At 36.9% G+C, this 27,063-nt stretch overlaps 1 protein-coding gene across 2 annotated transcripts in view; it reads left to right on the top strand.

Moving 5' to 3' along the window:
* LOC134847525 (uncharacterized) overlaps positions 1–27,063 on the top strand; it is a 45,459-nt gene that overhangs the window by 8,347 nt on the left and 10,049 nt on the right. Inside the window, exons 2-8 of one of the 2 annotated variants that reach the window (XM_063864579.1) lie at positions 7,857–8,033; positions 8,218–8,310; positions 11,096–11,354; positions 18,891–19,082; positions 19,916–20,111; positions 20,484–20,697; positions 20,776–20,931. In XM_063864579.1, the coding sequence (XP_063720649.1) occupies positions 7,857–8,033; positions 8,218–8,310; positions 11,096–11,354; positions 18,891–19,082; positions 19,916–20,111; positions 20,484–20,697; positions 20,776–20,931 (1,287 nt within the window). Of the gene's footprint in view, positions 1–7,856; positions 8,034–8,217; positions 8,311–11,095; positions 11,355–18,622; positions 18,645–18,890; positions 19,083–19,915; positions 20,112–20,483; positions 20,698–20,775; positions 20,932–27,063 lie in introns of those variants that run through there. The other variant, XM_063864580.1, reaches the window with a different exon arrangement.

Raw genomic sequence — 27,063 nt, 5'->3', positions numbered from 1 at the left:
TTTGAGTTTTTTTGTTTTTTCATTTTTCCGTCTTTTTGATGATTCAAAGTTTCAGTTTATGCTGTATCGACTTAGTCAACATGTTTTGCGTAATTTCAACATATTTTTTGAGCAAATTATATCCGTTTGGGATTGTGTTTCACTTCGAATGGGTCGTAAAATTTTTAAAATTTTTTGAGATATTTTATGACAACAGTTATGTTTTCGGCTCAGCAGCTTTCGACCGAAGTTTGTCTCCTTTGCTCGGTAAATTATTTTCATTTATTAGGGCCTGTTTATTATTTTCATGCGATATAAATATGAAGTTTTTGTAATTGTAATTTTTCAACTTTTGCCAAGTTATCTTTTCGAGTAAATTTTTTACAATTTTTTTTATCAGAAGTATTTTCGACTTCTGTCTTTTTTTTTTTCATTCACTATGTTGTAGCGCATTTTTTTTGTGATGGCAAGTGTTTTTTTTGCTGATTTTGTGTTCTTTTAAAGTTGTTCATTTGGTTCTTAAAAAGAGGGCAAACTCCACTATCGAGAGCAAAAGTGTAAAGTTCACTAGCAGCGTGATCGATTTTGAATTTCGAAATGGATTTTCCCAGATTTTCTACCTTCTTTTTACTAGTGAACTTAAATGAGCGTTAGTCGTGTTATACTTTGACTATTTTTTGTTCTTTTGGGGCACCTTCTTTTGGCATTCGAATAGTAATGAGTTTTACATGTGATAAAATTTCAATTCATTAAATGAACGGATAAAACCTACTTGTTTCAAACAAGTTATCAATAGTAAAAACTCGATTTCAGAAATTTTTCAACTCAATATATCGCAAATTTTTGAAATGCATAATTAAAACAATCTGGCTTTAGGCTTTCCAACTTGTTACTTGCAAAGTTAGTGTGGATGCCTTTAGCTTGTTATATTCGAAAATGTTACTTGCAAAACTGTGTCTACTTGTATTTGGAGCCATTTTTGCCGCATGGTTTTGGGAGTTTAATAGCATATGTAGCTGCTTCATTTGTGATTATTGTTTGCCGGCTCATAAGTTTTCGTGGCCGAGAGGGCAGGGCATGAGGTTCCAGTTCTCGAGGTCGCAGGTTCCAACCCCATGCCTCTGTAACGCTTAGAAGTCCGAATGATATAAAAAAGACCTTTTTCTCCATTGCAAATAACCTTGTTAGAGTGAAAGTTGCTTCCTTTCGGTCATTACTCTTTTCCAATCGTCAGCTAGCGATGTTTCTAATTGAAAGTCCATGAACTTAGTTCAGATTCGTATATAGGTCGGGATGATTTTTTTCCAGGACAAGTTGCAGGAAAATTTGTTCAGACTCAATTTTACTTTCCCGCGGTTTGACTTTTCATTTCTTTATAAGTTCAGGTCATTTCCTTAGTTAAAAAGAGGGTAAACTTGATTTCTAATCGCGGAAATGTAAAATTCAGGAAAATGGAAGTTAATTTTCAGATTTCCCAGCAAAATAAAAAAAAATGTTATCTTGTCTATTGATCCAATTTTTTCTAATTGTAATAATTTTGTCAAACAATGTCAATCATAACTTGGTCGTCAAATTCAATTCTTTAAGTCCTGAAATTTATTTTTTTCCTGAAACTTATTTTTTTCTAATTATTTGCGTTCTTTGACTCTTTTCCAACTGTCTGTTAGATTTGTATGTTTTTTTTTCATTTAATTGATGAGATTGAAACAAATATCAAGAAGCTCACTTGTTTTGACTTTTATCTGTATTTTCACTTGCAAAGCAAAATGCATTATTACGATTTTTCTTTTTTTTCAAACCTAAGTCGCAAAAAATGCTGCTTCTGATGGCACTTTGGAGTGGGTAGGCTGCTGCGGTAGCAGTAAAAATGTAACAGCCCTGATGCATTTTTAATTCATCAAATGAACCGAAAGAAGTTATTTGTTTAAAACAGCAGTACAATGATGAAAAGCTTGATTTGAAAAATTGTCCAAGTCAATGTATCTCGCAATTTTTGAAATACATAATTTATACATTGGGCTTTATGCTTTTCAATTGATAACATACAGTTTAAAATCTTTTCGTATTTGGTGCTACTTTTGCTGCATCGAATTGACAATTTAATAGCATATGTAGCTGAGTTATTGGTGAAGAGTTTTGGGGATTTCAAGCATCCGTGGCTGGGTGGTTAGTGTGTGAGACCCAAATTTGCTGGGTCGCAGATGCGATTCCAAGAACGTAGCCGAGTTTCTACTAATTCGAGGCTTATTTCTATCTTTTCCTTTTTCACGTAATAAAGCTATTTTTTGTCATCTTCTCGCTAGTGTTTGCGAAGCACAGCTTCGCCTCTGTCTAAAGTTTCAATCAGGGATGTTTTGACAAAATTTTCTGCAATATGTGCATAATTGGTAGAAAAAGAGTTCTGATCGTGAAACGACCATTTCGAACGTTTTTTTTTGAAAACTGCTGTGGCAAATATCAGGATAAGGGTTTGCTTCGAAGAAACGGAGTGCATTTTCGAGGTGGATTTAAAATTGAAGCAATTGACCCAGTCTTCAAAATTAAATTAAATCAAAAAAATGTCAATCAAAAATTAATCTTGAATTTCAAAGCTTTAACGTCAATATTTTGTACCTAAATACTTTTTTATTGTTTCAGAGACAGTAATAACAAATAACTAGTAATTCAAATGATCTTGAAATCGTTTTTCAAAGCGAACGTAGGGAAATGTTTGTTCCATGGATGCGGCATCTAGTTTTAACACCTATCCCACGCAACACGATCGTACACAAGAATTCCATGTGATTTTTTTTAATGTTTGACCTCTAGTAATAAACTAAAATTGCTGTTGGAACGTAATCACGCTTTCTCAAAATGATCCAAACTGTTATCTTGATTTTTTCCTAACAAAATCTATATGAACATGAAAAGATAGTTTATCATTTACGTAACACCAAGATATTTTTTACGATATAGCATATTTGTAGGTAAATTCTTTAATTGAAAAAGAGTTGGAAGCACTGGATGAGCACAAACATAATTGAACGATATTATTTATACTCAACGATAGTTTGTTATAATTTGGCCATTCGCTCTCAGGTTTTGAATAGTTATTGAAGTTTTCAACTGAGCATTCTATTCCTGTAATGTTAGTGTCATCTGGAAAAAGAAAACAAGAGAAACTTCACAAACGCTGCAGACCTTGGGAAAGTCGTTGATATTTATTAGCAGCGAAAATGGCTCCAGAATTGAGCTTTTTTGTATCTTTAATAGCGGCGCTAACTGTAAAGCTAATGCAACCGTACACGAGAATTTCATGTTGCAAAATTTGTTTAATGTCTGAGCTCTAGTAATCAATTGAAATCGGTGGTGGAACGCTCCAAATGATCCCACGCTCTTTTCATAGTTTTTCAATTAAATTCTATATGAACATGAAAAGATAATTTAGCATCTACGTAAACACTAACTTTTTTTACGATTTAGCACATTTTTAGGTAAGTTGTTTATTTGAAGAAGAGTTGAAGCTCTGGATGAGAACAAACATAATTGAACAGTATTATCCAAATTCAATGATAGTTTTTTTAAAATTTAGCCATTCGCTCACAGGTTTTGAATAGTCATTGAAATTTTGTTTTCAATTGATCATTCTATTCCTTTAATGTTATTGTCATCCGCAAAAAGGAAAACTTCACAATATCTGCAAACCTTGGGAAGGTTGTTATATATTAGGAGCAAACGCGGCCCCAGAATTGAGCCATGGGGAACACCACATTTGACTTCTTCTCAAAAAGATTGGAATGGCCAATTTGATCTAATTGCATGCGTTTTTTCAAGTAATTTGTGAACCAAGTCGAGCTTTTCCCGCGTATTCGATACATTTCTAATTTATTATTTTTTTTTAAAAATGATAAGAAGGTGCATCAAATATCTTTTCTAATCAAGAAAAAGATCTCTTTTTACCGGACTTGCTGTTATCCAGGCAAGTTCTTTCGGTAACTTTAGAGGTTGCTTCAGTAGTATTTTATTTTTTTTGAAAAACAAAGATATATTAACGAGTGAAATTTCAGGTATTCAAACACTCTTTTGTGCATTGCACGCTCAAATATTTTACTCAAAATTATGAGTCGAGATATTGGCCTGTAATTGCTGACATTTACTTTTGATCTTCTTCATATTAAGGGTGGAGATCGGCATTGGACAATGGCCTTGGGTTTTCAATGATAAATGAATGAGATTTTTCAAAATAGGCGTAATTGTTGGCCTGCTTTCTTTAACAATGAAATTGCTGATACTGTCAAAACCAGCAGATGTTTTATTTTGCGTAGATTCAATGATATTGTCAATTTCAAGCTATTTAATTGGAAATTTTCGCATACAAAATTTCGGCTCCTCGAGAATATGATGCCATTCTGATTCAAGTATTTCATTGGCCAGTCTAATATCAAAAGAAGAGAAAAAACTATTGAATTAGTTTGCAATACCAACATCCGAGGTAAATTTGTCCCTGTTTGATTTTTAAGGAACGTTTTTTACTTTTTACTTTAAGGAACGTTTTATACTGGATTTGACCAATCTTTTTTGGAATTTACTATATTAAAATTGTTTTTTTTTAAATCTCAATTTCTGCTTTTTTTCTTGCGCTTTTGAATCTAAATCCTGTGTGTGTTGTTTTATTTTTTGACCATGCTTTATGTAGTCATTTTCGTTTTGCAATTAAATTTGTAATGTGATTAGTAATCAATTTGGCTTTTTCTTGTGTTCGTGCTTTCTGATTCAAATGGGGCAAATCAAATAAAATAATAGAATAATCTGAGAAAGACACGTTTTGGAGCACCTCATCAGATTTCACCTTAAAATCGTTAACAACAAAGTGATCTAGACGAGATTCACTTGTGCTTGCAATGCGTGTTGGTTGCTTAATTATTTGTCCGAAACCGTTGTTTTCTGTAACATCAAGATAATTTGAAGTGAGTTTATTTGATTTCAAAATATCAAGATATAAGTTGTCCATATTATGACAGGATAATTTTTATTAGATGATGTTTCGAGAGTTTCATCTAGTTCTTCAAGGAAGGAAAACTTGTCTGCTTTTGGATATTGTAAGAATTAAAGAGTTTTCACGATGTATTCTTACACGAATAAGCAAAGTTTCAGGTAAATTAGATGACAAGTATTCATTAAAAGTGACATTGCAAGAGAACTCCGGTGTTAGTCCTTTTTTTGCTAAGTATATAATTAGATCCTTTTTCAAACAATCTACATTATCATTTTCAAGTAACCATGTTTCCTTTAAACCTTATATCTGGTGGTAACTCAAAACTAGATGTAAGTGCTTTCAGTCCTTCATGGAGATAACTAAGAGATCTGATATTTAAAGCTGAAATTAAGCTAATTTTGAAATGATTGGATGCACTTCTGGTTGCTATTATTGACGAAACAATCTTCTATCATCTTAATTAAGTTTCTGACGTCCTGTGATACATTGAACCTCTGATACATTGAACAGTGTTTTTATCTGTGAGTGTATAAAATATGCTTCCCTCTCTGGTCCATGCTGATTCGATACGAGTATCTGCTTTCATGTTAAAAAACCTCAGTCTAGATGCCATTGAATATTCGGAGATTATGATATGGTTCATTGTTCGGGATTTGTTCAAGGCTCTCGTATTTTTCAAAAACTCCATTTGGTCTATGGTTAGTTGCGTCCTAGAACATGATGAGCTTTCGATATTTCCGACTTCAACACGTTTGCTTTAACTTCTTGAGCGACATTCGGAGCTCTCATTGTAGTCTTCAAATGGGCGTATTCTCACGCTGACCTTCCGCTATACCGTCCGCAATACGCAAATTGTCTACTATTATATCCCTCTAATAACTCGGCCTCAGATACCGCTTTCAGTTTACACTTGCTTCATTCCATGTCTATAGTTTTCTTCGTGTCTGCGACGATGGACATTCTAACACGGGGCGGATCTAGGATTTTCTCGAGGGGAGGGCGGATTTTCAAAAAAAAATTCGAAAATTTTGACCTTTTTTTTTTTAGGTCGACCAAATTGATTTTTCGAGCTCTCCCAAAGCACTGTTTTGCCCCTATTTTGGCAAAATTTTAAGCGCCGCAGGCAAATTTTTGAAAAAACAGTCAAAAAAGCCGTTTTTGGGCACTTTTTGAAAAATTTTGACAAAAAAATCGCGTTTTTTTTTGGCGCGCGCTCCCCCTTAAAGTTAGTATATATTGGCGCCAAAGACGCCTTTAGAAAAATTTTAGGGTCGGTCGGCCAAAAATGGATTTCTTAAAAAGTACCAAAGGGGGGACCCTTTGGGTCGGCAGGGTGTCGAATCCCTGAGGGGGGCGTGAGCCCCCCCCCCCCCTAAATCCGCCCCTGCATTCTAACATCATTCATTTCTTGCTTAATCGATGCTTTTAAGGTAGATGACATAGCCCATTGCAATTTTTGCGAAGCTTTTCAAAGGTGCTTTTCTATGACGGTATCGATGCACTTCTCTATCATGTCTTTCATGGATTCTTCTCGTATTGTCTGATCAGGGCTCATTTCAATTCACCTTCGCTTAGATGTTGGCTTCCGGGATAGGCGTTTGATCCTTGAATATCAAATTTGGCATGTTTGCTTGTTCTTCTTCAACATTGAATTCCTCTTCTTCAATGATTTTTGTGAAATTTTTTTGCTTTTGAGTGGTTTCCATTTTTTGTCTCTGAAACTATTAAATAATTTAATCACAACAGTTAAGCTAATTGCCACACACGACATAGAAAGCTTCTAGGGCGACATAGAAGCTTAAACAGTCGGGAGAGCTCATGCCATCAACCGTCACGACTCAGTCAACAATGGTAATTTTCCCAACAGCTTACTTCTCGCATTCGGAAACGCTTCATCAAACAATTCATCATCGCTACACTACTGCCGTGACAACGATGGGACTAAAAAGGCACCAAAAATTAACATGGGAACTCTGGCTATAACTTTGGCTAAGTGGACGCAATATTAGTTCTTTCTAACTGCGACCAGAGACACGTTTACAAGTTAAACCTGAAAGAAGACTACGCAATAGCAGATATGAAACTAGCACCTGTTAGTACGGACTATTTAAAGGAGAGCAATAACATGCAGTTCTAAACACCAAACAATAACGAGCACTAACCGATAGCCGAATATATCAGCAAACCAGAAGACATCAGCAAACCAGTTGAACCCCTTCACGCCAAAAATCATAGCCGATAGCTAACACATAATTCCAATCGACAACCACAGTCGACAACACTTTTGCTAACAGCCACATACGACAACTTAACCGACACACACAAGTTATATCGTAGGAATCCTTGCAGTCCCCTTTTCACCTTTTAGGCCGGCTATTATGTGCCATTTGATCTCTTTTTCCAGTCCCCCTTCGTTTTTTTGTGAAACGTAATTTACAAAATTGTTTTTGAAATGATTTCTGATATTCTTAGCTGTGACAAAAAGTTTATGCACGAACAAGTGAACAGGTTGTTCCAAATTTCCTACATGCATTGCGTATGAACAATTTTTCAATAATTTCATAATGTACTATTCCGAGAAGAGGGGGTATGAAACTGGAAAGAGCTGACATTTGCGACGATTGGCATCGAATAAAGCTTTGCTCAAAGAAATTAGGAAAATCTGTCAAACATTGGGAAATCAGATCAAAACTGAGACAAACTCAAAACGGAAGGCATGTTTAACGGGATGATGGAAATTGAATTTAAAGTCAAATTCTGAATAGGTTGAAGTCACCGTATCATAAAAACAATGGAGTAGCCTATTAACATCGTTCATTTTTCATCGATGATATGATGTGTCTGGCATTGCATAATAATAATGCTTGAATAATGATTTATGCTAACTCCATCAGCTTTTTAGATTGAGTACAAAACGAAGTTTCCCACTAGTCTTTGTCGCGGGAAGATAAGAGAGTTAACTACCCTGAGAAACAAGTTTGCAGGCGACAATCGAGTCTATATACACAGTGGAGAGGTACAGAAAGAGCCACCCGATGAGTCAATTGGCTGGAAGGAAACCTCACAAATGGGAGAAAAGGTTCATACATTTTGCGCGTTCCTTTTTCCATAACTCAAGTAATCCTGGTTTTCAAATATATAGCTAGATTATCTGGTCAGTAAGCGTATAAGTTTATATGAAATTAGCCTTTTTTTATGTGGTTAGATGGTGGTAATGGCATCGTTTTATTGAGTGAGACTAAAACTTCATTTGTTTCTTCTAGAAACTTCCGAAGAAGATTGAGCAGTATAGTTGGAAATATGAAGAAGTGATAAGAAACGTCGATGGTACTTTGTCACTTTGGGATTCAGAAAAGGTAATTAATTGTCTACTGAATCATAATCTTTCTTCAACTGATTAATTATGGCAAATGTGATTTATCTGAGAAGCTGAGATATTTGGCTGGGTTGCTTGAAATAGCATACACATCAACAGATAACCGCTTATATATAGTTTTCATGTTTTTCTCTGGAAGTATGACAACAAAATAAAGTGCGTAGGCTCTTTTTCCTCCCCCGCCCTGCATATCTGGTGTAATAAGGGGTGCAAGGTTAAATATGCAGACCAACTATGTTTGTCGTGAACTAAACAGTCCAATTAACAATTTTCATAACAATCTGACAGCGTGAATTATCATGTTAAAGTTGAATTATCATGTTAAAGCATGTTCATGCAGGTGGGGGAAAGGAAAGGAAAAAGAGCCGACGAGTGTTTACTATAGTTACCGCATTGCCACACCATTCCCTCCCCAACTAGAATTAGGTGTGAGAAAATGCGAATTTTTCACACGATAACTCTAAAGTGAAGGTTTTATCACCTACATAACATATTAAATTATAGATATATAACTTCGGGTTAACAAATTTGCAGTTCATCAAAATACAAATTGTACCATCAAAATACAAAGTTTCAAATAACTATACATTTTGCGCGTTTGTTTGCATAAATAATACAGAATTAAAACAAATATCACAGTTACTACATGCCTATTGAGGGCATTCTACGGTAGGTCACTTCACTTAGAGGGGGGGGGATTGTACAGTTGATCCACTGCATTTAATCCGCGTCAATATATAAAATTTAATGTAGCACCTAGGCACTTAGCGTAATAACAAGGCGCTCACTTTGAAATTGTCAGATCGTGAATTCGATCCCATGCCATGGCAATGATAGTGTGTGAGGACGAACTCTCTCTTGACCTCTAGCTTCAGGTTTACCACAGCCTTACCAATTTCGGCTGCAATAGTGTTGCCATGTGAAAGTTCTAGGATCAAAACAAAACGGCCTTGAGTCGCAAAAAAAGAGCTTTGCTTAACAAAATAAGAGTAATTTTAGAGATGATCCTGAGGGATTCGACCCCCTGCCGACCCAAAGGGTCTCCTCTTTGGTACTTTTTAAGAAATCCATTTTTGGCCGACGGACCCTTAAATTTTTCTAAAGGCGTCTTTGGCGCCAATATATTTTTGCGCCAAACTTTGAGGGGGAACGCGCGCCAAAAAAACGCAATTTTTTTGTCTAAATTTTTTAAAAAGTTCCCAAAAACGGATTTTTTGACCTGTTTTTTAAGAAATTTGCCTGCGGCGCAGAAAATTTGGCGAAAACAGCGTCTTTTTAGTGCTTTAGGAGAGCTCGGAAAATCAATTTGGTCGACCTAAAAAAAAGGTCGTCAAAATTTTTTTGAAAATCCGCCCCCCTCGAGAAAATCCTAGATCTGCCCCTGGAAAAGTGTACAGGCTACGAAAATCGTGGATATCATTTTTCAGCTTGAAATCCAAGAAATTTTTCAGATAGTTTTTTTTGGATTTTATAAAAACTTTATCTATTGATCCATGCTTCTCAAATTTTATCAAACAGTGGCAATAATCATTTTTATTGGACTTCAACGAGCTTGAAGGCCATATATTTTCTACGAAATTCGGAAAACATTTGAAAAATATTTTTAACATCAAAATTGTGCAGTCATCGCGTGATTTTTAATTTTATTTTGTTTCACAGTTTTTTTATGAAACTAACCCGCTGAATCGATCTTTTAGAGTCTATTAACGTTGTGATGTTAACGTCTATTAGGTCGTGATGATTTTTTGACTAATCGTCTCTATCGAACAGCAAAAAGCAAGAAAAATAAGGGTTCGCTTAATACAGGATTGGCACGTTTTAAAACAATGTTAAAAACAAGGCCACTTTAGCTGTGTGTTTTAAATGAAGAAAAATGAACAAAGCCATGGTGTAGGTTTTGGAAAATTGCCACGAAGTCTGAAATTAATATGTTTCATTATTCAACGCAGGGGCGGATTTTGGGGGGGGGGGACGCCCACTTTAGGAATTCGACCCCATGCCGACCCAAAGAGTCCCCCCTTTGTACTATTTTGAGATATCCCTTTTTGGCTGACTGACCCTAAAATTTTTCCAAAGGCGCCTTTGGCGCAAAAATATACTAATTTTGAGGGGGGAGCGCGCGCCAAACAACGCGATTTTTTGGTCAAAATTTTCCAAAAAGTGCCCAGAAACGTGCCCTAAAAAAGTGCCCAGAAACGTGCCCTAAAAGGACAAAATTTTTTGAAAATCCGCCCGCCCTCGAGAAAATCTTAGATCCGCCCCTGATTCAACGGGTAAACGTTTTTCGGTAGGAGAACTGTTTCAATTTTTAAAAGTTTGAAACGCATAAAAATACGTTATACCTTTTTGACCAAGCCTTGTTTAATATAAAAAGTGTCAATCAATAAAAAAATTACAATTTTGAAGAGCTCTAATGTGATATCGAACATTTTTGAAAAGTTTATTTTGGCCGTTCGTTTACTGTGGCCTTTCAGTTTAGACAGCTTCAGAGCTGTTTCATTGGTCTGTATCAACACAATAGGTGAACTTGAAACTAGAAGTTTAAATAAATTAGGCGACTTGAAGAATATATGACGAGGGCAGTTGATATGCTAATATCTCCCTATAAAATATGCCTTACTAAGTGAATAAATGAAAAAAGAATATACGCAAAGTTTTCCAGATCAGATTCGAACAAAATTTCCTATTTTTCTAAAACTACTCACGTGAATTTTTCTCAAGTGTAAACAGGTTTCATTGGAAGTGGCAATTATAAATCATTTCAGGTTGCAAGAATAACCTTAAAATCTCATAGACAAACTATCGAAGTACGGATTTTGGTTCCGAAGGCCGAAAAGAACCTGGAAAAGTCAACTTCTTTTTCTCAATCGTCTGTGAGAAATGAAAAGGACGTCTCAACCGGAGACCCGTCTGTGAACTACGTTGCTGTGACTCCAAGGTTGAAAACTGTGACGAACAGAGAAGAAAGTCTGAGCTGTTTGAAGCTGAATTTATTGGATCAGCTGAATGCGGAAGAGGGAAAAAGTTAGTGAAACCATTTAGTTCGTTGGTTATGATTCAGGCAAGCATTATAAAAGTCTTACGATGTAACATTAAAATTTGGTTGATCAAGTAAATCGTTTTTCCATTTTTGTTCTACGTTGGACCCACAATACTTTTTCAGAACTGATAGAGATACAAAATGATTCATTTTTGAAAATAAGCCGCGTGGTGTCCTATTTGCGTTTCTTTAAAGAAATGACAGCTAGTAAATTGCTATAAAATCAAGAATAAAAGCCTTTTTACGCTTGCGATTGGAAAGCGTCATCAAACTGTAATACAGACTTTTTTCGGGTTAACAACTTGTTTCAAATAATCACTTGTATCTTGGTTTATAATGAATTTAAACTTCTATGCGTTCCCGACCAACTTAGCCTGAAGTTAACGAATGTGCCCAGGACCTGTTAATTTTTCAAACGGGAAACATTCTCTTTCAAATTGAATTGACGGTCAATTATTTGCCTGCTTATTTGTTGTCGACTTAGTTGTCACATCTTGAAATCTTTTTTTTGCTGCGCGGATTTTTGTTTAATGTTGTTTTAGTATTTGATTTAATCCTTCAATTTGTAATTGTACTTAGCTTGACTTCGTAATTTCTTATTTGTTTTTTTTTGTTTCACTTAAAAAAATGTTCTCGGTCCAAGTTATTTCGGCCTATTTTTATCGGCTTAATGACCTAATTTTTGGTCGTTTGAAGTGAAACAAAACTTGAACACTCCCCTTCGCACTTTTCATTTTATCTGTGTGTTTACCAATCGTTTTATTGATTTTTTTCTCATAGGAAAGTTATTTCCAAATTCATTGGAAAACTTCTAGTTTTTCTCAGAAACCACACTGATTTTCAAAATGAGGATATCAATTGAAAGACCGTGCACTCCCCTGTGTGCCTGTTTATTCACCTAGAGTCTCTTTTTACTCTATCTTTTTGTCTACAGCCTTTGAAAAAGTCAGTGGTGTTATCTGTGACCCATATTTTTGATTTTTTTCTTCGTTTTCTCTAATACCCCTCTCAAGTTTCAATGAATAGAACGGTTTCGAAAAGCTCCCTACATGAGCGGCTGGGATTCAATACCCCGCTTTGAGTTCAATCGAAATTACAGATTTAGTGAATCCCTTCTGAATAATTGGCTAGGATCTATTTTTTCGCACAAAAAGCTATGATTCTCAAAAATGTGAAATTTGATTAATTGACATTGTTTTGGACTTATCTCGCTAACTACTCTGGAAAATCTGATATCATATATCATAGGTTTAATAGACACAACAGGTTGTTGAAAGTCTTTTTTAAAGATAAAAGCTATGGCCTTCAAACAAGTCTAAGTTTTGAAACTTGACAATTTTTTTGCAATTTTTTGGTTTATCGCGAAAACTACCGTGCCAATTTTCAGGTTGTGTTTAATCGAGAACCTCGGTTTTGGCAATCCTCTCTGCTAATTGGGCCGAAATTTGCTCTTTGTAGGAAAAACTCATGGGTTTTGGAAGTCCTTGTAAATCTGAGATGAAAAGTCAAATTGAAAGAACCGGTTGTGATAATGTGTTCTGCAGAAGCGGAGGCTCCATAATTTTCTTATAAGAAAAACGTTATCTCTTTGGGAAAATTGATTATCTCAAAATTTATTTATTACTCTTCTCCCTTATTTAGTAGAGAAACAACTAAGGTTTTGGGCGAAGTACAATTTTTGAAATCCTAATTGTCGTGCCGCATCAGTATAGCAAATTCATTCAATTTAAAACACATACCATCAGCTTTAGCTGGAAACCTAACTGTTTTTTATCTGGACATACGAAAATTTTGGTTCACCTAGTTTTTTTCAACATTTGAAAAATTTCCGACTTTTTTTGTTTGTGTTGTATCGCAAGTGGTGCGAAGCTCCGCTTGGTTTCTGTGGTTTCATAAGTTGTCACAAAGGAAATATCCGTTCTATTACTCCGATGAAACTATGGTCGTCCTACTGGTGCGAATAATAGTTTTTTGTTGTTGCCTTACGGGATTTTTTCACCCTAACTGTTTGCGCCTGGTCCCATCTTTTTTTCCCTGGAACGCCGTTGTTTGAATTGTGTATCTGCAAAATTTTTATAGCGACACCTGCCGTGGTGTTTGAAACTACTTCAGCCGAGGGGATGTTATTCACTTATCAATAGCAACTAATATATGCGTTCCTTTTTAATTTGTCTGGAAGAGGTCCTGCAAAATTTATTGGACTTCTTCATTTGGCTCAACCACTGGTTCCATTTGGAATGAGTGTTGTTTTCCAAATACCAATTTGTAAATTCGCATTGTTCCGTACATTGCCGGCAGTTTTGTGCCATTTCTACTACTGAGCGGTGTATGTGAGGTAATCATATGTGTTGGCATAGATCCAGGATCGCGGTAGATCCCGGTTGAGTGAGGTAGATGCTCTTCAGTATTGTTTGTCGAAACTGTGTCGGTATCCTGATAAATTCGTCCATGTGTAGGCAGTCATTCCGTACATGGAGGCGGTTGCGGAGGTTGTACCAGTAGTGGCCGTTTGAACATTTTAGTGCATCCCAGTCTCTATTTTGGACGAATTTTATTATGGGACTCACGGTGTAACCTCGTTCGGGAGTTGTTCTTCTTGTCTTCACTGGGGCCCACGCGGCTGATGCAGTATTATTTTTGTTCAATTGTTTTTGAGTACGTAACTTTTGTGGCTTTGCTTTCTGCTTTTCTTGCTACTTATCGCTTTTTGGCGTTTTGATCTTTTTGTCTTTGGACTCCCTTCTATCTTAGTTTTAGTTGTTCCCGTTCAATGGCTATCGCCATCTAGTGTTCACGTGTGTTGCCTTTTGTTGTCGTAGTGGGATCCATGAGACAAGATTCTGGTTTTCTCTGGTTGTCGTTTTATCACTACAGCGTATAACGACCATCGCACGAGGTCATGCATAACCTCTGCGGGGAGCGGCGGTGCATCATGTTTTCCTATTTTAATTGTGTATCTTGCATTATGCCAATTTGAGTTATCTGGCGAACTGGTTGTTGCTATATTCGATAGAGGTGTGTTGGGTTTCCTTCCCATGTGCGCCTCGAATCGTGAGATTTTCGTTACTCCTTGAGGAGTAATTCGGAGTGTTTTTTATAATTTGGGCGACTTCCGATACTCGTTTGAATAGTGCGTTATTTTTTTCTATTCTCATAACCCCAAATTTGCGCCTGGTCGCATCTTATTTTCCTTGGAACGCCGTTGTTTGAAATGTATATCTGTATAAACTTTATAGCGACGTCTGCCTTGGTTTTAGATACTACCTTATCGGTGGGGATTTTAAACACTTATCAATAGCAGCTATCATTTATGCGTCACTAATTAATTCGTCTGAGAAGGGTCCTGCAAAACCTATTTGGACCTATTCATTTGGCTCAACCACTGGTTCTATTTGGAATAAGTGTTGTTTTCCAATAACGGGTTTTAAATTTTTACCTTAATCCGTACATTACCGACAGTTTTTTTGATAGTTGTACTACTAAGCGGTGTATATGCGGGAACCATATGTGTTGTCAGTGGTCCAGCATCGCGGCAGATCCCGAGTGAGTGAAGTGGATGCCCTCCAGTACTTGTCCCAAAACTTGTCCCAAATTTTTTCAGGAAACCTAAATTAATTTTTTTTCTCTAAAGTCTGAATTACCAAAACCTGTATTTGGGTGCTGTCAGAGTACTCTATAGATTTGCAAAACTTGCCTCCAAATAGGACTGTTCAAATCCTTTTAGTTTTCGAGATATGACGTTTTTTGTGATCTTTTCAAAAATTTGCAGAAAACAAAATAATTTTTTTTTAATTTGAAAGTCCCAACCCTGTAGTTGAGTGCTGTCAGGGTACTCTCAGGAGTTACAAATCTTGCAAAAATGCAACTGCTCAAATGCTTTAAGTTTCTAATGTGACAACTTTTTTTTATTTTATCAGAATTTCTCAAAGAACTTCCCTTCAAAAAATTTCACAAAATTTGGAACTACTAATTTGATGAAGAGATAACCTTATTATCAACGTACACCCAGGCGTCGCAAGTCTTGCCTACAATTATGAATGCTCAAATCCTGGTAGTTTCCGAGATGTGAGTTTAATTATGATTTTTTCCCAACTCTGTTGAGTACTCAGAAGGATTGCGAATCTTGCCTCCAAAAATGACGGCTCAAATCTTTGTTGTTTTTGAGATATGACGTGTTCTGTGATTTTTTCAGCAATTTTCAAATAAACTTAGATGTTGAAACTTCCAAACTTCAAAGATCTCAATCGTGTTGTTGAAAACTCAGGGTGCTCTCAGGGGTTGCGAATCTTGCTACCAAATATGACTGTTGAAATCCTTGTATTTTTCGAGATATGACGTTTTTTGTGATTTTCTCAAAAGTTTTCAGAAAACAAATTAATATATTTTTTTTTGAAATTTGAAGTCCCAACCCTGTAGTTGAATGTTGTCGGGGTGCTCTCAGGAGTTACAATTCTGACAAAATGCAACTGCTTAATTGAGACTGTTCAAATAATTTCAGTTTCCGAGATGTGACATGTTTTTGATATTTTCAAAATTTCTCAAAGAAGTTCACTACAAAAAATTTCACAAAATTTGAAACTACTAATTTGATGAAGAGACAACCTTATTATCCACGTACACCAGGCGTCGCAAATTTTGCATACAAATAGGAATGCTCAAATCCTGTTAGTTTCCGAGATGTGACTTTTATTATGATTTTTTCAATTTTTTTCGCAACCCAAAGCTGTACTCTCAAGGATTGCGAATCTTGCCTCCAAAAATGACTGCTCAAATCTTTGTAGCTTTTGAGATATGACGTGTTCTATGATTTTTTCAGCAATTTTCAAAGAAGAACGTAGATTTTAAAAATTCTAAAACTTCGAAGATCTCAATCCTGTTGTTGTAAACTGTCAGGGTGCTTTCAGGGGTTGCGAATCTTGCCTTCAAATATGAATGAACTTGTCCCAATTGCTAATCTAAACGGTTTAGTCGTTTGAGAACTTTGAATCGTTGAAATATGAACTGGCATCATCTCAGCTGATGTCTGACAGAATTGTTGTAGATCTGAAAATTGACACCGTTGTTAAACAATCATAATAATTTTAATAAGAATAAAAATAATAAATTGTTTCCAAGTGAAGTCATTGCACGAACAGTATTACCATGAAGAATTCTTTCACAAAACAATAACTTGAGAAAGCGCCATAAGACTAAATTCAGCCTGTTTTCAAGCGTCTCACAGCGAGAAGCAAAAACAGTTAGTCTTAGATATCCTTGTAGTTGGGCTGGGAGCCCAACTTGCTCACAAAAGATGGAAGGGTAAAAGTTCTACCGTTCGGTAGAAATTGGTGATTTAGCAGAATAAAAAAGCAGCTAGAAAAAAATTGTCGAAAAACAGTACAGGAGGCAATTTCATTTTATAACAGTTTAATTTTGAAACATTTTATCATTTCTGTAAATTTAGGGCACAAAAAATTAAACTGTTGAAGAGGAAACGAGTTCTAGCAGCAATTTTGTGTGTATTGTGACAGCTCTCGTTATATTCATTTTAGTTTTTTTTTTTTTTTTTTCTTAAGTAATTTTTTGTAGATTTTCAGGTTCGCATTCACTCTGTATTACTTTGCGCAAAACTTTTAGCAATTCACAAGTATGTAATTCGGTAATAGTAAAAATTTTATATTGTTTTCTTATGTTTTTGGTTGATTCAAGTTTTTTGTTACATATGGTCTTACAGTCTAAGGCGTCGCATAGTCAAAATCAGTGTAAAAAAAACTTGATTAGTTGGCTCAAGTATTATTGCATTGAAGAATATTGCTTTGGAGCAACCGTGGCCGAGTGGGTCGAGACACGGTCGTGCGTTTCAATTCCACTCTAATCACGGGTGGTAGGATCATAGTGTCATCTGCCTCCTCAAGTTCGTCATCCGCCTCCTCAAGGTTAAACCGGCTGCGGCAAAATGAATGACACATCTCCACTGGGGTTGGCTCTGAACTGAGTAGGACTGGGCGCTATTAAGAAGCTATTACTTTGAAGATGAAAAGTTAATGGGATTAGAACAAAGACTTAACTCCTCCTGAATGATAATAAAAACAGCAAGTTCATTCGTGTCTCTTCAGCCCTCTTTACAATTGCGAAGCGAGTGTATTAGTACGAACCTTCTTTTTTTCCAAATTAAGTCGCAAATATTGGTGCCACTTTTGGGAGGCACCTTCACAGCTTTATAGCATGTGCTTTCACATTCAATTAGTAATGAATTAACAGAGTTGATGCATTTTTAATTCATCAAATGAATCGAAAAAGAGATTTCTTTCAAACAACATAACAATCATGAAAACTCGATTTCAGAATTTTTCTAACTCAATATATCTCGCAATTGTTTGATAAATATAATTTATTTATAATTTGGCACTATGCTTTGTGATTTGTTACATGCAAAAATAAAGTGGGTTCCTTCAGTTTGTTATATTCCAATTTATTACTTGCAAAATTGAGTCTATTTGTATTTGGTGCCACTTTTGCTGAATGGCATTGGTAATTTATTAGCATATGTAGCTGCTTTATTCGTGACTAGTGTTTGTTAGTTGTTAAGCTTGCGTGGCTGAGTGGATAGTGCTTGAGACTCAAAATCTTTTGATTGCAGTAGGTAGCAGATTCGAATCCTACTCATAGTCGAGTTTGTTAATTCGGGTGCCGGGCATCAAGCCGACGGGACTTCAAGCCAAACGTTTTCTCAAAAAGTTCTACATTATGATTAATTTGAAGACTGGTTTGAAGATATTCTCCATGTAATGATTTGTTTTAGCAGTTTTTGGCTGTTTCTCAAAATATAAACCTCTAATTGATGTTTAGGAAAGTTAAAAAGTAAAACATTGTTGGAGGCGGTTTTTTATTTTGGATGCCATTTCTAAGGGTTCTTTTTCATGAATGACGCTCATTATGGGCTAAACTTGCCTTGGATGTCATTCCTAAAGAGTGCTTTTTCATTAATGACGCTCATTATGGACTTACTTGCCTAAATTTTTGAAAAATACCATTTCACAGATCAAAAAAAAATGTTTTGAGGTGCTTATAAAGTTTCAATTTCGGCCTGAAGTCCCTGATGCTTGTTGTTCTAGACCCGCTAATTCCAGGCTTATTTCTTCTGTTTTTTATTTCACTTGATAGAGCAGCTTTTTGGTCGTGTTTTCGCAAGTGTTTGCGAAGCGCAGCTTCGCCTCTGTGTTAATGATGTAATCTAGACCACAAATTCAAAATTGTTTGGTCTTTTCTGCAGCCCAGAGGATATGGCTTAAACGGTAAGTTGAGTTGCATGCAATTTATGACATATCTGAGTTGATTGGTGACAGTTACGGTACTTGAGTGGCACGTTTCATGGTTTCTATCGAAAAAGAATAATTTTGATGACGAAGATTTGAAATGATGCTTTCAAACCTGGTAAAAACATGGTTAATTAAAGGACGCATGTTTGCATGCTGCTTAATCGCGTATAATGCAATTGTTATTTTAAGTAAGCGGTGTTAGGCGTTGTTTGGTGTTTTTAGATAAAGCTCTAGCAGCTGGTGGAACTGAATCTCTACCTAGTTCCTCTTCCAGTGAGGGCACAGGAGGGCGCAAAGTGAATTGGCACAAGTATGTGTGGGTGACACAACTGCACTCGGTTTTGTCAGTGCCCCAGTGCTGGAGGCCACCGACTGGTCTACTAGTGCACTACTCCACACACTCGTTCATTAATGGCACGTGCTTTTGTTCATCATTTCACTGGCTGCATTTATAAAAGTTCGATACAGATTATTACTCGATCCAGCAAGCGTCTGCTAATAATTTTTCCTTTAGTAGCAAATAAAGCTGCATATAGGTTTAGATGCAAGAATTTTTGATAATAATCACAAGAAAAAAGATGAATTTATTTTTAAGTGTTCAATTGAAATTCATCCAATGAAAGCTACGTAAAAAGTACTCTCCACATAGGATAGTGGAATTGGCGCAAAAAAAATCGTGAGCAATTTCGTTTCGAAAGTGGAATTTTCAGAGTTCCAGTGGAATAAAAACTTTACCTAATGATCCAGTTTTCTCAAGTTGGGTTCATGTGATCAAAAAAGCGCCAATCATAATTTGTTCTAGAAATTTGAAGAGCTTAAAGGGCATCTATTTTTTTCTGTGAATTTAGAAAGTTGAGATTTTAACAATAAATTCAGTGTTCTTTTTATGTTTACTTGCGTTCATTACTCTTTTCTAATTTTTGATTGGCTATGATTTTTTCTTTGAAATTCGAAAGTTGAGATTTTTTCCAAAAAATTCTTTTTTTTTGTTTTTATTTGAGTTCATTTTTCATTTCCAACTATCAGTTGGCTATGTTTATATTTTATATAAACAATGAGGCGGATAATTTTTGAATAAACTCAAACTCAAATGTAATCAAGACTTATTTAACAAAATTTTGATAAGACGCAATATTTTGTATATTTCAGCCTAGGGTGAGAACTCTAAAGTGGTTTTAAGAGGAAAATTGATTTGGTTTTCTCTAAAAGGTTTTGACAGAAGATGACTAAATTCGGTGGCTGTTTAGGACCGAGTAGTGGCATATGTCCGAAGCCAGTGACTTCGGAGCCAGATTTTGACGAGTGGGTTTTGGCGGAGAGCTGTTGTTCAGCCTACTTGCATCCCTGGAGACAGATCAAGGGCTTCATGGAGTCACGAGAGTCCACTGCAATATGGGACCATCAGCCTATTCAATCTTTCATCATCCCCAATTGCGTGTTTAGGTTAGAGTTAAATGCAATTAGTTGTGGCTGCGCCTAAAATAAGTGCTCCAATTTTGAAGGGAGGAAATGAGGGGCATTATTTTTGCTACCGATTGACGCAAGCCATAGTTTCTGATGGGTAAATTCATAGTCTAGCCAGTGCTGATCAGTTTTGATAAATAATAGCGTAGAAACCACAAGAAAAGTGCCTTTTTGATGATTTCGCTAGTAAAAGTAAGAGTTCTATCCAAACCGCGAGAGTAATCGACGAAACTGAGTCTAAGTAATCGACGAAATGTGAGTGGGATGGTTGCCTTTGCTAGGGGCAACAATTTCTAGCTTAAAAAACGGAAAAATGCATCAGGGGCAGTACAAGTGAATAATGAGTTTCAGAATAGTGAGTCCTATGGGCAGCAATGATTGCTTCGTGAGTGAGTGGGTAGTGGAGGTAGATCTGCCAGACGGGTCCCTCCTCAGGAGTGAGGAGACATCATCGTCACCATGCGCACACCAAAGCACATGCAATAGTCGGAACGACTTCAATGACGGCCATGTTCTATCACCCACAGTTTTCACTCATTTCTCCTTTAACAAGTCCCTTCAAAACGTAGGTCAATCTTCAATTGAAAATCAAACAAACGGTCTTTGAGCAGCTTTTTTGCTCATATAACATTGTGTTTTCTAGGTCAAGTCTGTTACAATATCGCTTTCCAATCCGCCGCCCAAAGTGCCGGGACAGTCATATGATCTTGTACACATTGGCAAACAAGCTTGTGACCTTTTGTCCTCTGTAAACAGATCAATGATGTCTGGATTTGAGCCTAAAAAGTCGTGTGTCAAGGTAATTTTATTCAATCGGCTGCAAATTGTCAAAGGGAACTGAACGTATTCTCTTGTAAGCGGTCTTGTGTGGCATGTTAAAGCCGTTTCTAGTAGTTTTTCAGATTATCTAAAGATGTGTCAGTAATAATATGTCCAGAAAAACGTCTGCATGTTTACTTTCTGGTTTTCAGTTGGGGCTTTTTTAAAAATGGAATCGCCGACATGGTCACCATGTTTACTATTCCATTAATTCGCTATGTAAAAATGACTAAATTCAAGTTTTTTTACACAAGGGCAGCGTAGTGTGATAATACGATGCAACTTTTTTACTAGCCTAAGTCGCAAATAAAAGTGCTATTTCTGGTGGTACTTTTGCCAATGCGAAAGTGCTGCTTCCGGGGCTTTTTGAAGAGGTATGAAACGATGTGCTTTCGAGTTTGATTAGTAATAAGTTAACACAGTTGATACTTTATTATTTCATCAAATAAACCTAAAAATTATTAAGAGTCAATGAACGTAGTTCAGACTCGTTTAAAAGTCGTGATGATTTTTTTTTCATGAAAAATCTAAAAATTTGTTCAAGTTCAAATTTGCTCTGTCGCTGTTAGATTTTCGATTTATTTTTGAGTTCATTATTTTTGCTTGAATAGTGGATTTTTTCCTTTTTTTAACAATCGAACGGCAAAAGTGTAAAGGTCACTTATAGTTGCGAAAGCGGAATTCTGTTATCAGATTTTCCAGCAAAATGAAAAATTTACTTCTGGATACATCTTTCTAAATTTGGCTTAATTTTTATCAAAAAGTGTCAATCAATGTTCTAGAATTTCAACGATCTTTAAACCATCTCTTTGTTTCTCTGAAATTCGTAAGTTTTCGAGATTTTTTTTCAAAAATAAGTCAGTTTTTGTGTTCGCTTGCTTTCATTGAATTTTCTCCAATTGTCTGTTAGCTATAATAATAATAATAATAATAATAATAATAATAATAATAATAATAATGTGAATTTAGCGTACGCAAGGGGTTTCCCCCACAGTTTCAGTTCAGTTAGTTAGACTCATTTCTGCAGTTGTTTCGGATAGTCGCACAGATTTTTCCAATTACAATGGTTGGAGTCATCCATTGCAATAACCGTCCTTTGAGTCCTATCGTGTTGGTAAAGTCCACTTTTTGAGGAATCAAACCAGCCAGCCTCTTTGCATGAAACCAACAATTTTTTCACAAACAAATTTTGCAGGGCGTGTACATTCAAATAAACGAGATCTTGTATTAGCTAGGTCATTTGTTGGCAGAAAAATTGTAGTCTTAGTGATTATTGAGGATTTTAGATTGTAAAAGTAAATTATTGAGCTGAATGTACATGGGTAAAGGCAGTATTCCTAGACGCTGAAGCGACGTTTTGTAATTAGGATCTGTTGCAATCCATTTGCATGCATTGCGTTGAACACCTTCTAAGAGTTTCATTTCTTCGACGTTCAACTGATAGCACGCTGAACCGTATAGCAAAAATGGAATTACCATGGATTTGAACAGATTAAGTTTGGACTTGGTATTAAGAGGCAGTGGGTTGCGCTTAAGCATGCATAGAGTGTTGAGGGCTTTTCCTCTTCTAAGTTTAATATGCGATGTCCAGTCTAGATCCGATTTTACAATTATTCCTAGGTCTTTTTCTTCTGAGACTTTCCTAATTAAAATTGAGTCGAAGTTAAAGTCGCTACTTGTGGGACGTTTAACCGGTCGGTGAGTGCATTTTGACGCATTGAACGCAATCTGGTTTTGTGGAGTCCACGTGAAGATGTTATTTAGGTCATTCTGAAATTCTGCGTTAAGTGTACCAATTCGTATGAACTCTGCGTCTTCTGCGTATAGAAAGTTGGTGGAATGATCACATACACTTGGTAGGTCGTTAATCATGACAAGAAAAAACAATGGCCCAAGTTTTGATCCTTGAGGAACACTGCTTGTGACATAGAATGATTAGGACAGACAGTCTTTGTTTTTTACACATTGTTTTTTATTTGTCAGGTAGTTATAAAATAGTTTTAATATTTTGCCTCTGATTCCCAACGAGTAGAGCTTATCAATTAGAATACCGTGATCTACTTTGTCAAAAGCTTTCTCGAAATCGGTATATATTACGTCTACTTCTTCATTTTTGCTTATAGCTGAACAGATGGTATCAAGATAGAGCAGCATTTGGATGGTCCCTGACCTTTTCGCGCGAAATCCGAATTGGTTGTTGTGCAACAGGTTCTAGATGTTTATATAGATCGATGAAAAGTACTTTTTCGGAGATTTTGCTGGCAATTATAAGTAGTGATATTGGCCTGTATATACTTATCGAGGACTTGCTTCCTTTCTTTTTGAAATTTGGGCTGACAATAGTGTTTCGATTGATCAGGGAAACAACAGATCAGGGAAACCCTCCTCCTAACTTTTAAAGCTTTAATTCGCCCCATACTTGACTATGCAGCCCCCGCATGGTCCCACGCATCAAGTAACACCTCCATAAATTGCCTGCAGGTTGCCCAAAACCAATCCCTTCGCGTTGCTACTGGATCAAATCTAATGAGTTCCACTGCCCACCTGCACAGTGAATCTGAAATCCTAACGGTCAAAGACCACCATACCCTTCTGTCATCTCAATTTTTTATCTCTACCTATCGTTCCCACCATCCCATTAATTTTATACATTCACATCCCCCTCCTCCCCGTCTACTTCGCCCCTCAATTATAAGCTGCTTCAAAGAAGACACCCAGAAAATTTTAATCGACTTTTCAGTCTACGCAAACCACCCTCTAGTTCTGGACGACCGAGACGAAGTCTCCACTTTTATTTTTAACTACTACAAACCAATTTTAAAAGACAACCATACCTCCCTTGTAACCAAGTTCCTAGCCGAAACCCCTCCGTCTAAAGTTATTTGTATCCCTCCCCCAAAGATTGACCCCTCTGAAAAATCTCTCCCACGTCCCACGCGCTGTAAGCTCTCACAACTCCGGTCTGGCTACAGCCGGCTCCTTAACACTTACCTATCCCGCCTCGACAGCTCCATCTCCCACCTTTGCCCAACCTGTTCCCTTGCCCCCCACACAACATGTCACCTTTTCAACTGCTCCCAAAACCCCTCCCCACTCACCCCAGCAGACCTGTGGCTTCGGCCGGTAGAGGTTGCTAAGTTCCTTGACCTGGAGACAGAAGAGCCCAACCCGACCCGCGTGGGCTAACAACAACAACAACAGGTCTGGAGTGCTTTATATATGATATGGTAGAGAGAGGGCGTTAAAGATTCACTACAACGCTTAAATAAAACAGGAGGTAGTAGATCGGGACCTCTCGACTTACTTAGATCCAGATCATTACACAGTTTGGCAATCAGATTCCTGTCTGGTTCTATATTATGAGTAATTTGTTTAATTGAGTTCTCTTGTTTTTCAAGACAGGATGGTTGAGAAGAGATTATAAATGCTGAGTTAAAAAACTTGGCGAATAGATTAGCTTGCTCTGGCAAGGTTTTCGCAACTAAATTATTAAGTTTCATGACGGAAGGTAGTTCTGAGTTACGGAACTTTCTATAGTATTTAAACAGGCTTTAGTATCACGCGAGTTAGACAGATGTTGTTCGTATTCGCTTCTGTTATTCTCTACGGCGGTTAGTACCATTTCATTCATTGCAATCACCGAGTCACATTGCGAACCTTTTTGTTTGCGTAATGTTGACAGATGTTTCATTGAATTTGACGTCTCAGGAGTTATCCAGGGAGGAAGATTTTGTCTATGTTGAGTTCTACGCGGGATGAGTTTTGCAGGAAAGCTATGAATCCATTCGTACCATAGTTCGAATATTTTTGTAACAATTGACCAGCAGTAAGGTGAGAAGGTGTTGATTGAAAACGCATCGTTTAAACAGTTGAAGTCAGCTTTGCAATAGCTATAGAAACTGGTTTTACTAAATGTGGAGCTTTTCTTGAGTTCCTTTAAGCGGATTTTTGTGTTGATAGGTTTGTGATCAGATTTTGGTGCAGTAAATACGTCGAGTGGTAGGGTGTCGATTACTTCAACCGGTTGTTAACAAGGACTAAGTCAAGTATATTAGCGTTTGTTGTTTTGAAATGAACAATTTGAGTTAAGCTTTAATTTATCTTTTTTGTCAAGTATACATTGATGGAGCGGTTCTGAGGTTTGAATGGACCAGATTAATGTCTCCGTTTATTATACGATGATTTGCATTGCAGTTCCACAAGAAGTCCATTAGCTGACAAATACGGAAGGGCTCCAAATAATTTTTGCTGTTAGGAGGGGGGAAATAGCATGTGGCAATTAGTAATGAGGCTTCGGAAGATTCCCAGATTATAGCGGTGCAATAACCTTGAAATTGTTCAGGAAGAGAGATTTCATAGCATTTTAGTGCAGACTTTGTTGCAATAAGGACCCCACCGTGGGCTGTTTTTTCATTTTGTTTGGTGTTTCTGTCAGAACGACAGATATTGAAGCCAGGGAGGAATAGTTCGGAGTCGCTGATGTTAATTGTGAGCCATGTTTTGCTTAAACAGATAATGTCAAAGTTGTTAGTGAAGACAAAGTTTGATAGAGATGTGCGCCTACTTGAGTTCACTAAGCTTCGGGTATTAAAAGTAAGAATCGAATAATCAGTAAATTGGTCAGTTTCGTAACTCAAAGAAAGTCAACATTCACTTAAATCTACTACTGCTCCATCTAGGAAGAGTTCTAAGTTACGAATTTTTAATCGGCTAGGATCTGTGTTTTCTTCGAGCAGACTTCTTTTTTCAAGATTTTGCGTTCTTGTTCGGTCTTATTCAACGATTTGCTGATGTACACTTTGAATTTTTCGTCTGCGGTACCATAGTATTGCTTCAGTCTGAAGGCACTCGCAAGTACCTTGTACGCAGTCATTTTGTCGCGAAACTAAAATTGTTCTTGGTCTTATCGACTCAGGTCTGAATTTTCCCATACGTGTTGCTGATGTTATGCTTCTTTTTGTATCTCGAGATGTTCCATGATTGAAATCATGCCTTTTTCTTCGTGTTGTATTATGCCTAGCTGTCTGGGCTTCTTTTCAGAGCTGACATATTTGAACTCCGGTATACCGTAGATCCTCACCTCACATGTTTTATCATCTTCGGAGCTTTTCTGTTTCAACAGTGCTGAGATGTAGCTACCCTTGGAGGTTTCCCTTGCTGATCGCGTTTCTGACATTGCTGATCCTTTAACGATATCGTGCACTTTTTTATTGAAGTTTTTATAGCATTAAGGTCGTTCTGAATGCTCTCTTTTTCGTTGAACTTAAGTATTAATTCTTTGAATAGACAAACAATGTTGTCTTTTTTCGTTTTGCTTAGGAACTTGTTTAGATCATCGTCGTGAGCAGACAGGATTTGATCAAGTGAGGGATAGTAGTTCGCATCTACCGAACCAAAGCGCGTCCTGGTCTCACCCATTATATCGATATGGGTCTACTAGCTAATGATTGCTTGCTTTAAGACTTGTTTGCAATGAATCCCGAGAGGGAGACCTATTTGCCAAGCCTTACAAACAGCGGAGCGGAAAAAGGAAGGGAGGGGTTTGATTTTAACGGTGAATTCAGAAAAGAAGACCTATCTGTTAAAGTCGAAATGAGGGCTCTAACCTTATCCCGTGCAGGATCCGCACAGACAACCGGTCGCTCGATTGCACTCGTAAGTGTTAGGTCGTCGCTCGCTGACACTTACAGAATAGTCTTCGTATAAGACCCGTTTCTTCAAGATGATTCTTAGTCCACTCAAAGCTGACTCGTTGAGGTGGACGTGATCTCGCTCGTTGACGTGGTTCTCACAGTAAATCTGTTCAGATAGGCCTCGGAAAACCCAACGAGCGCCAACTGCTTGTTTTTCTATCTTTCGTTTTACTGCGAAGTGTCGGATGAGATCGTGGTCCTGAATCGATTCGCGTTCGGCTGCAGGGGGATATCGAGGGGGAATGCCAGGTACAAAGACACGTTCGCAGACGTGGAGCAGATGGTTTGCTGGGCTGACTATACGATCAGTTACTTCCTCTACGCTTGCCGTAGATGGTAGGTAGCCGTAATACAGATCGTTTCCGCCCGCGAATTTTACAATTTTGTCGTATTGACCTTTTCCTGGCACAAACCTGTAC

Source organism: Symsagittifera roscoffensis, chromosome 6 (assembly GCF_963678635.1).
Source record: "Symsagittifera roscoffensis chromosome 6, txSymRosc1.1, whole genome shotgun sequence".
Classification (NCBI taxonomy): domain Eukaryota; kingdom Metazoa; phylum Xenacoelomorpha; order Acoela; family Convolutidae; genus Symsagittifera; species Symsagittifera roscoffensis.
The sequence above is the reverse complement of the archived record's forward strand: the minus strand, read 5'-3'. Positions and strand labels throughout refer to the sequence as shown.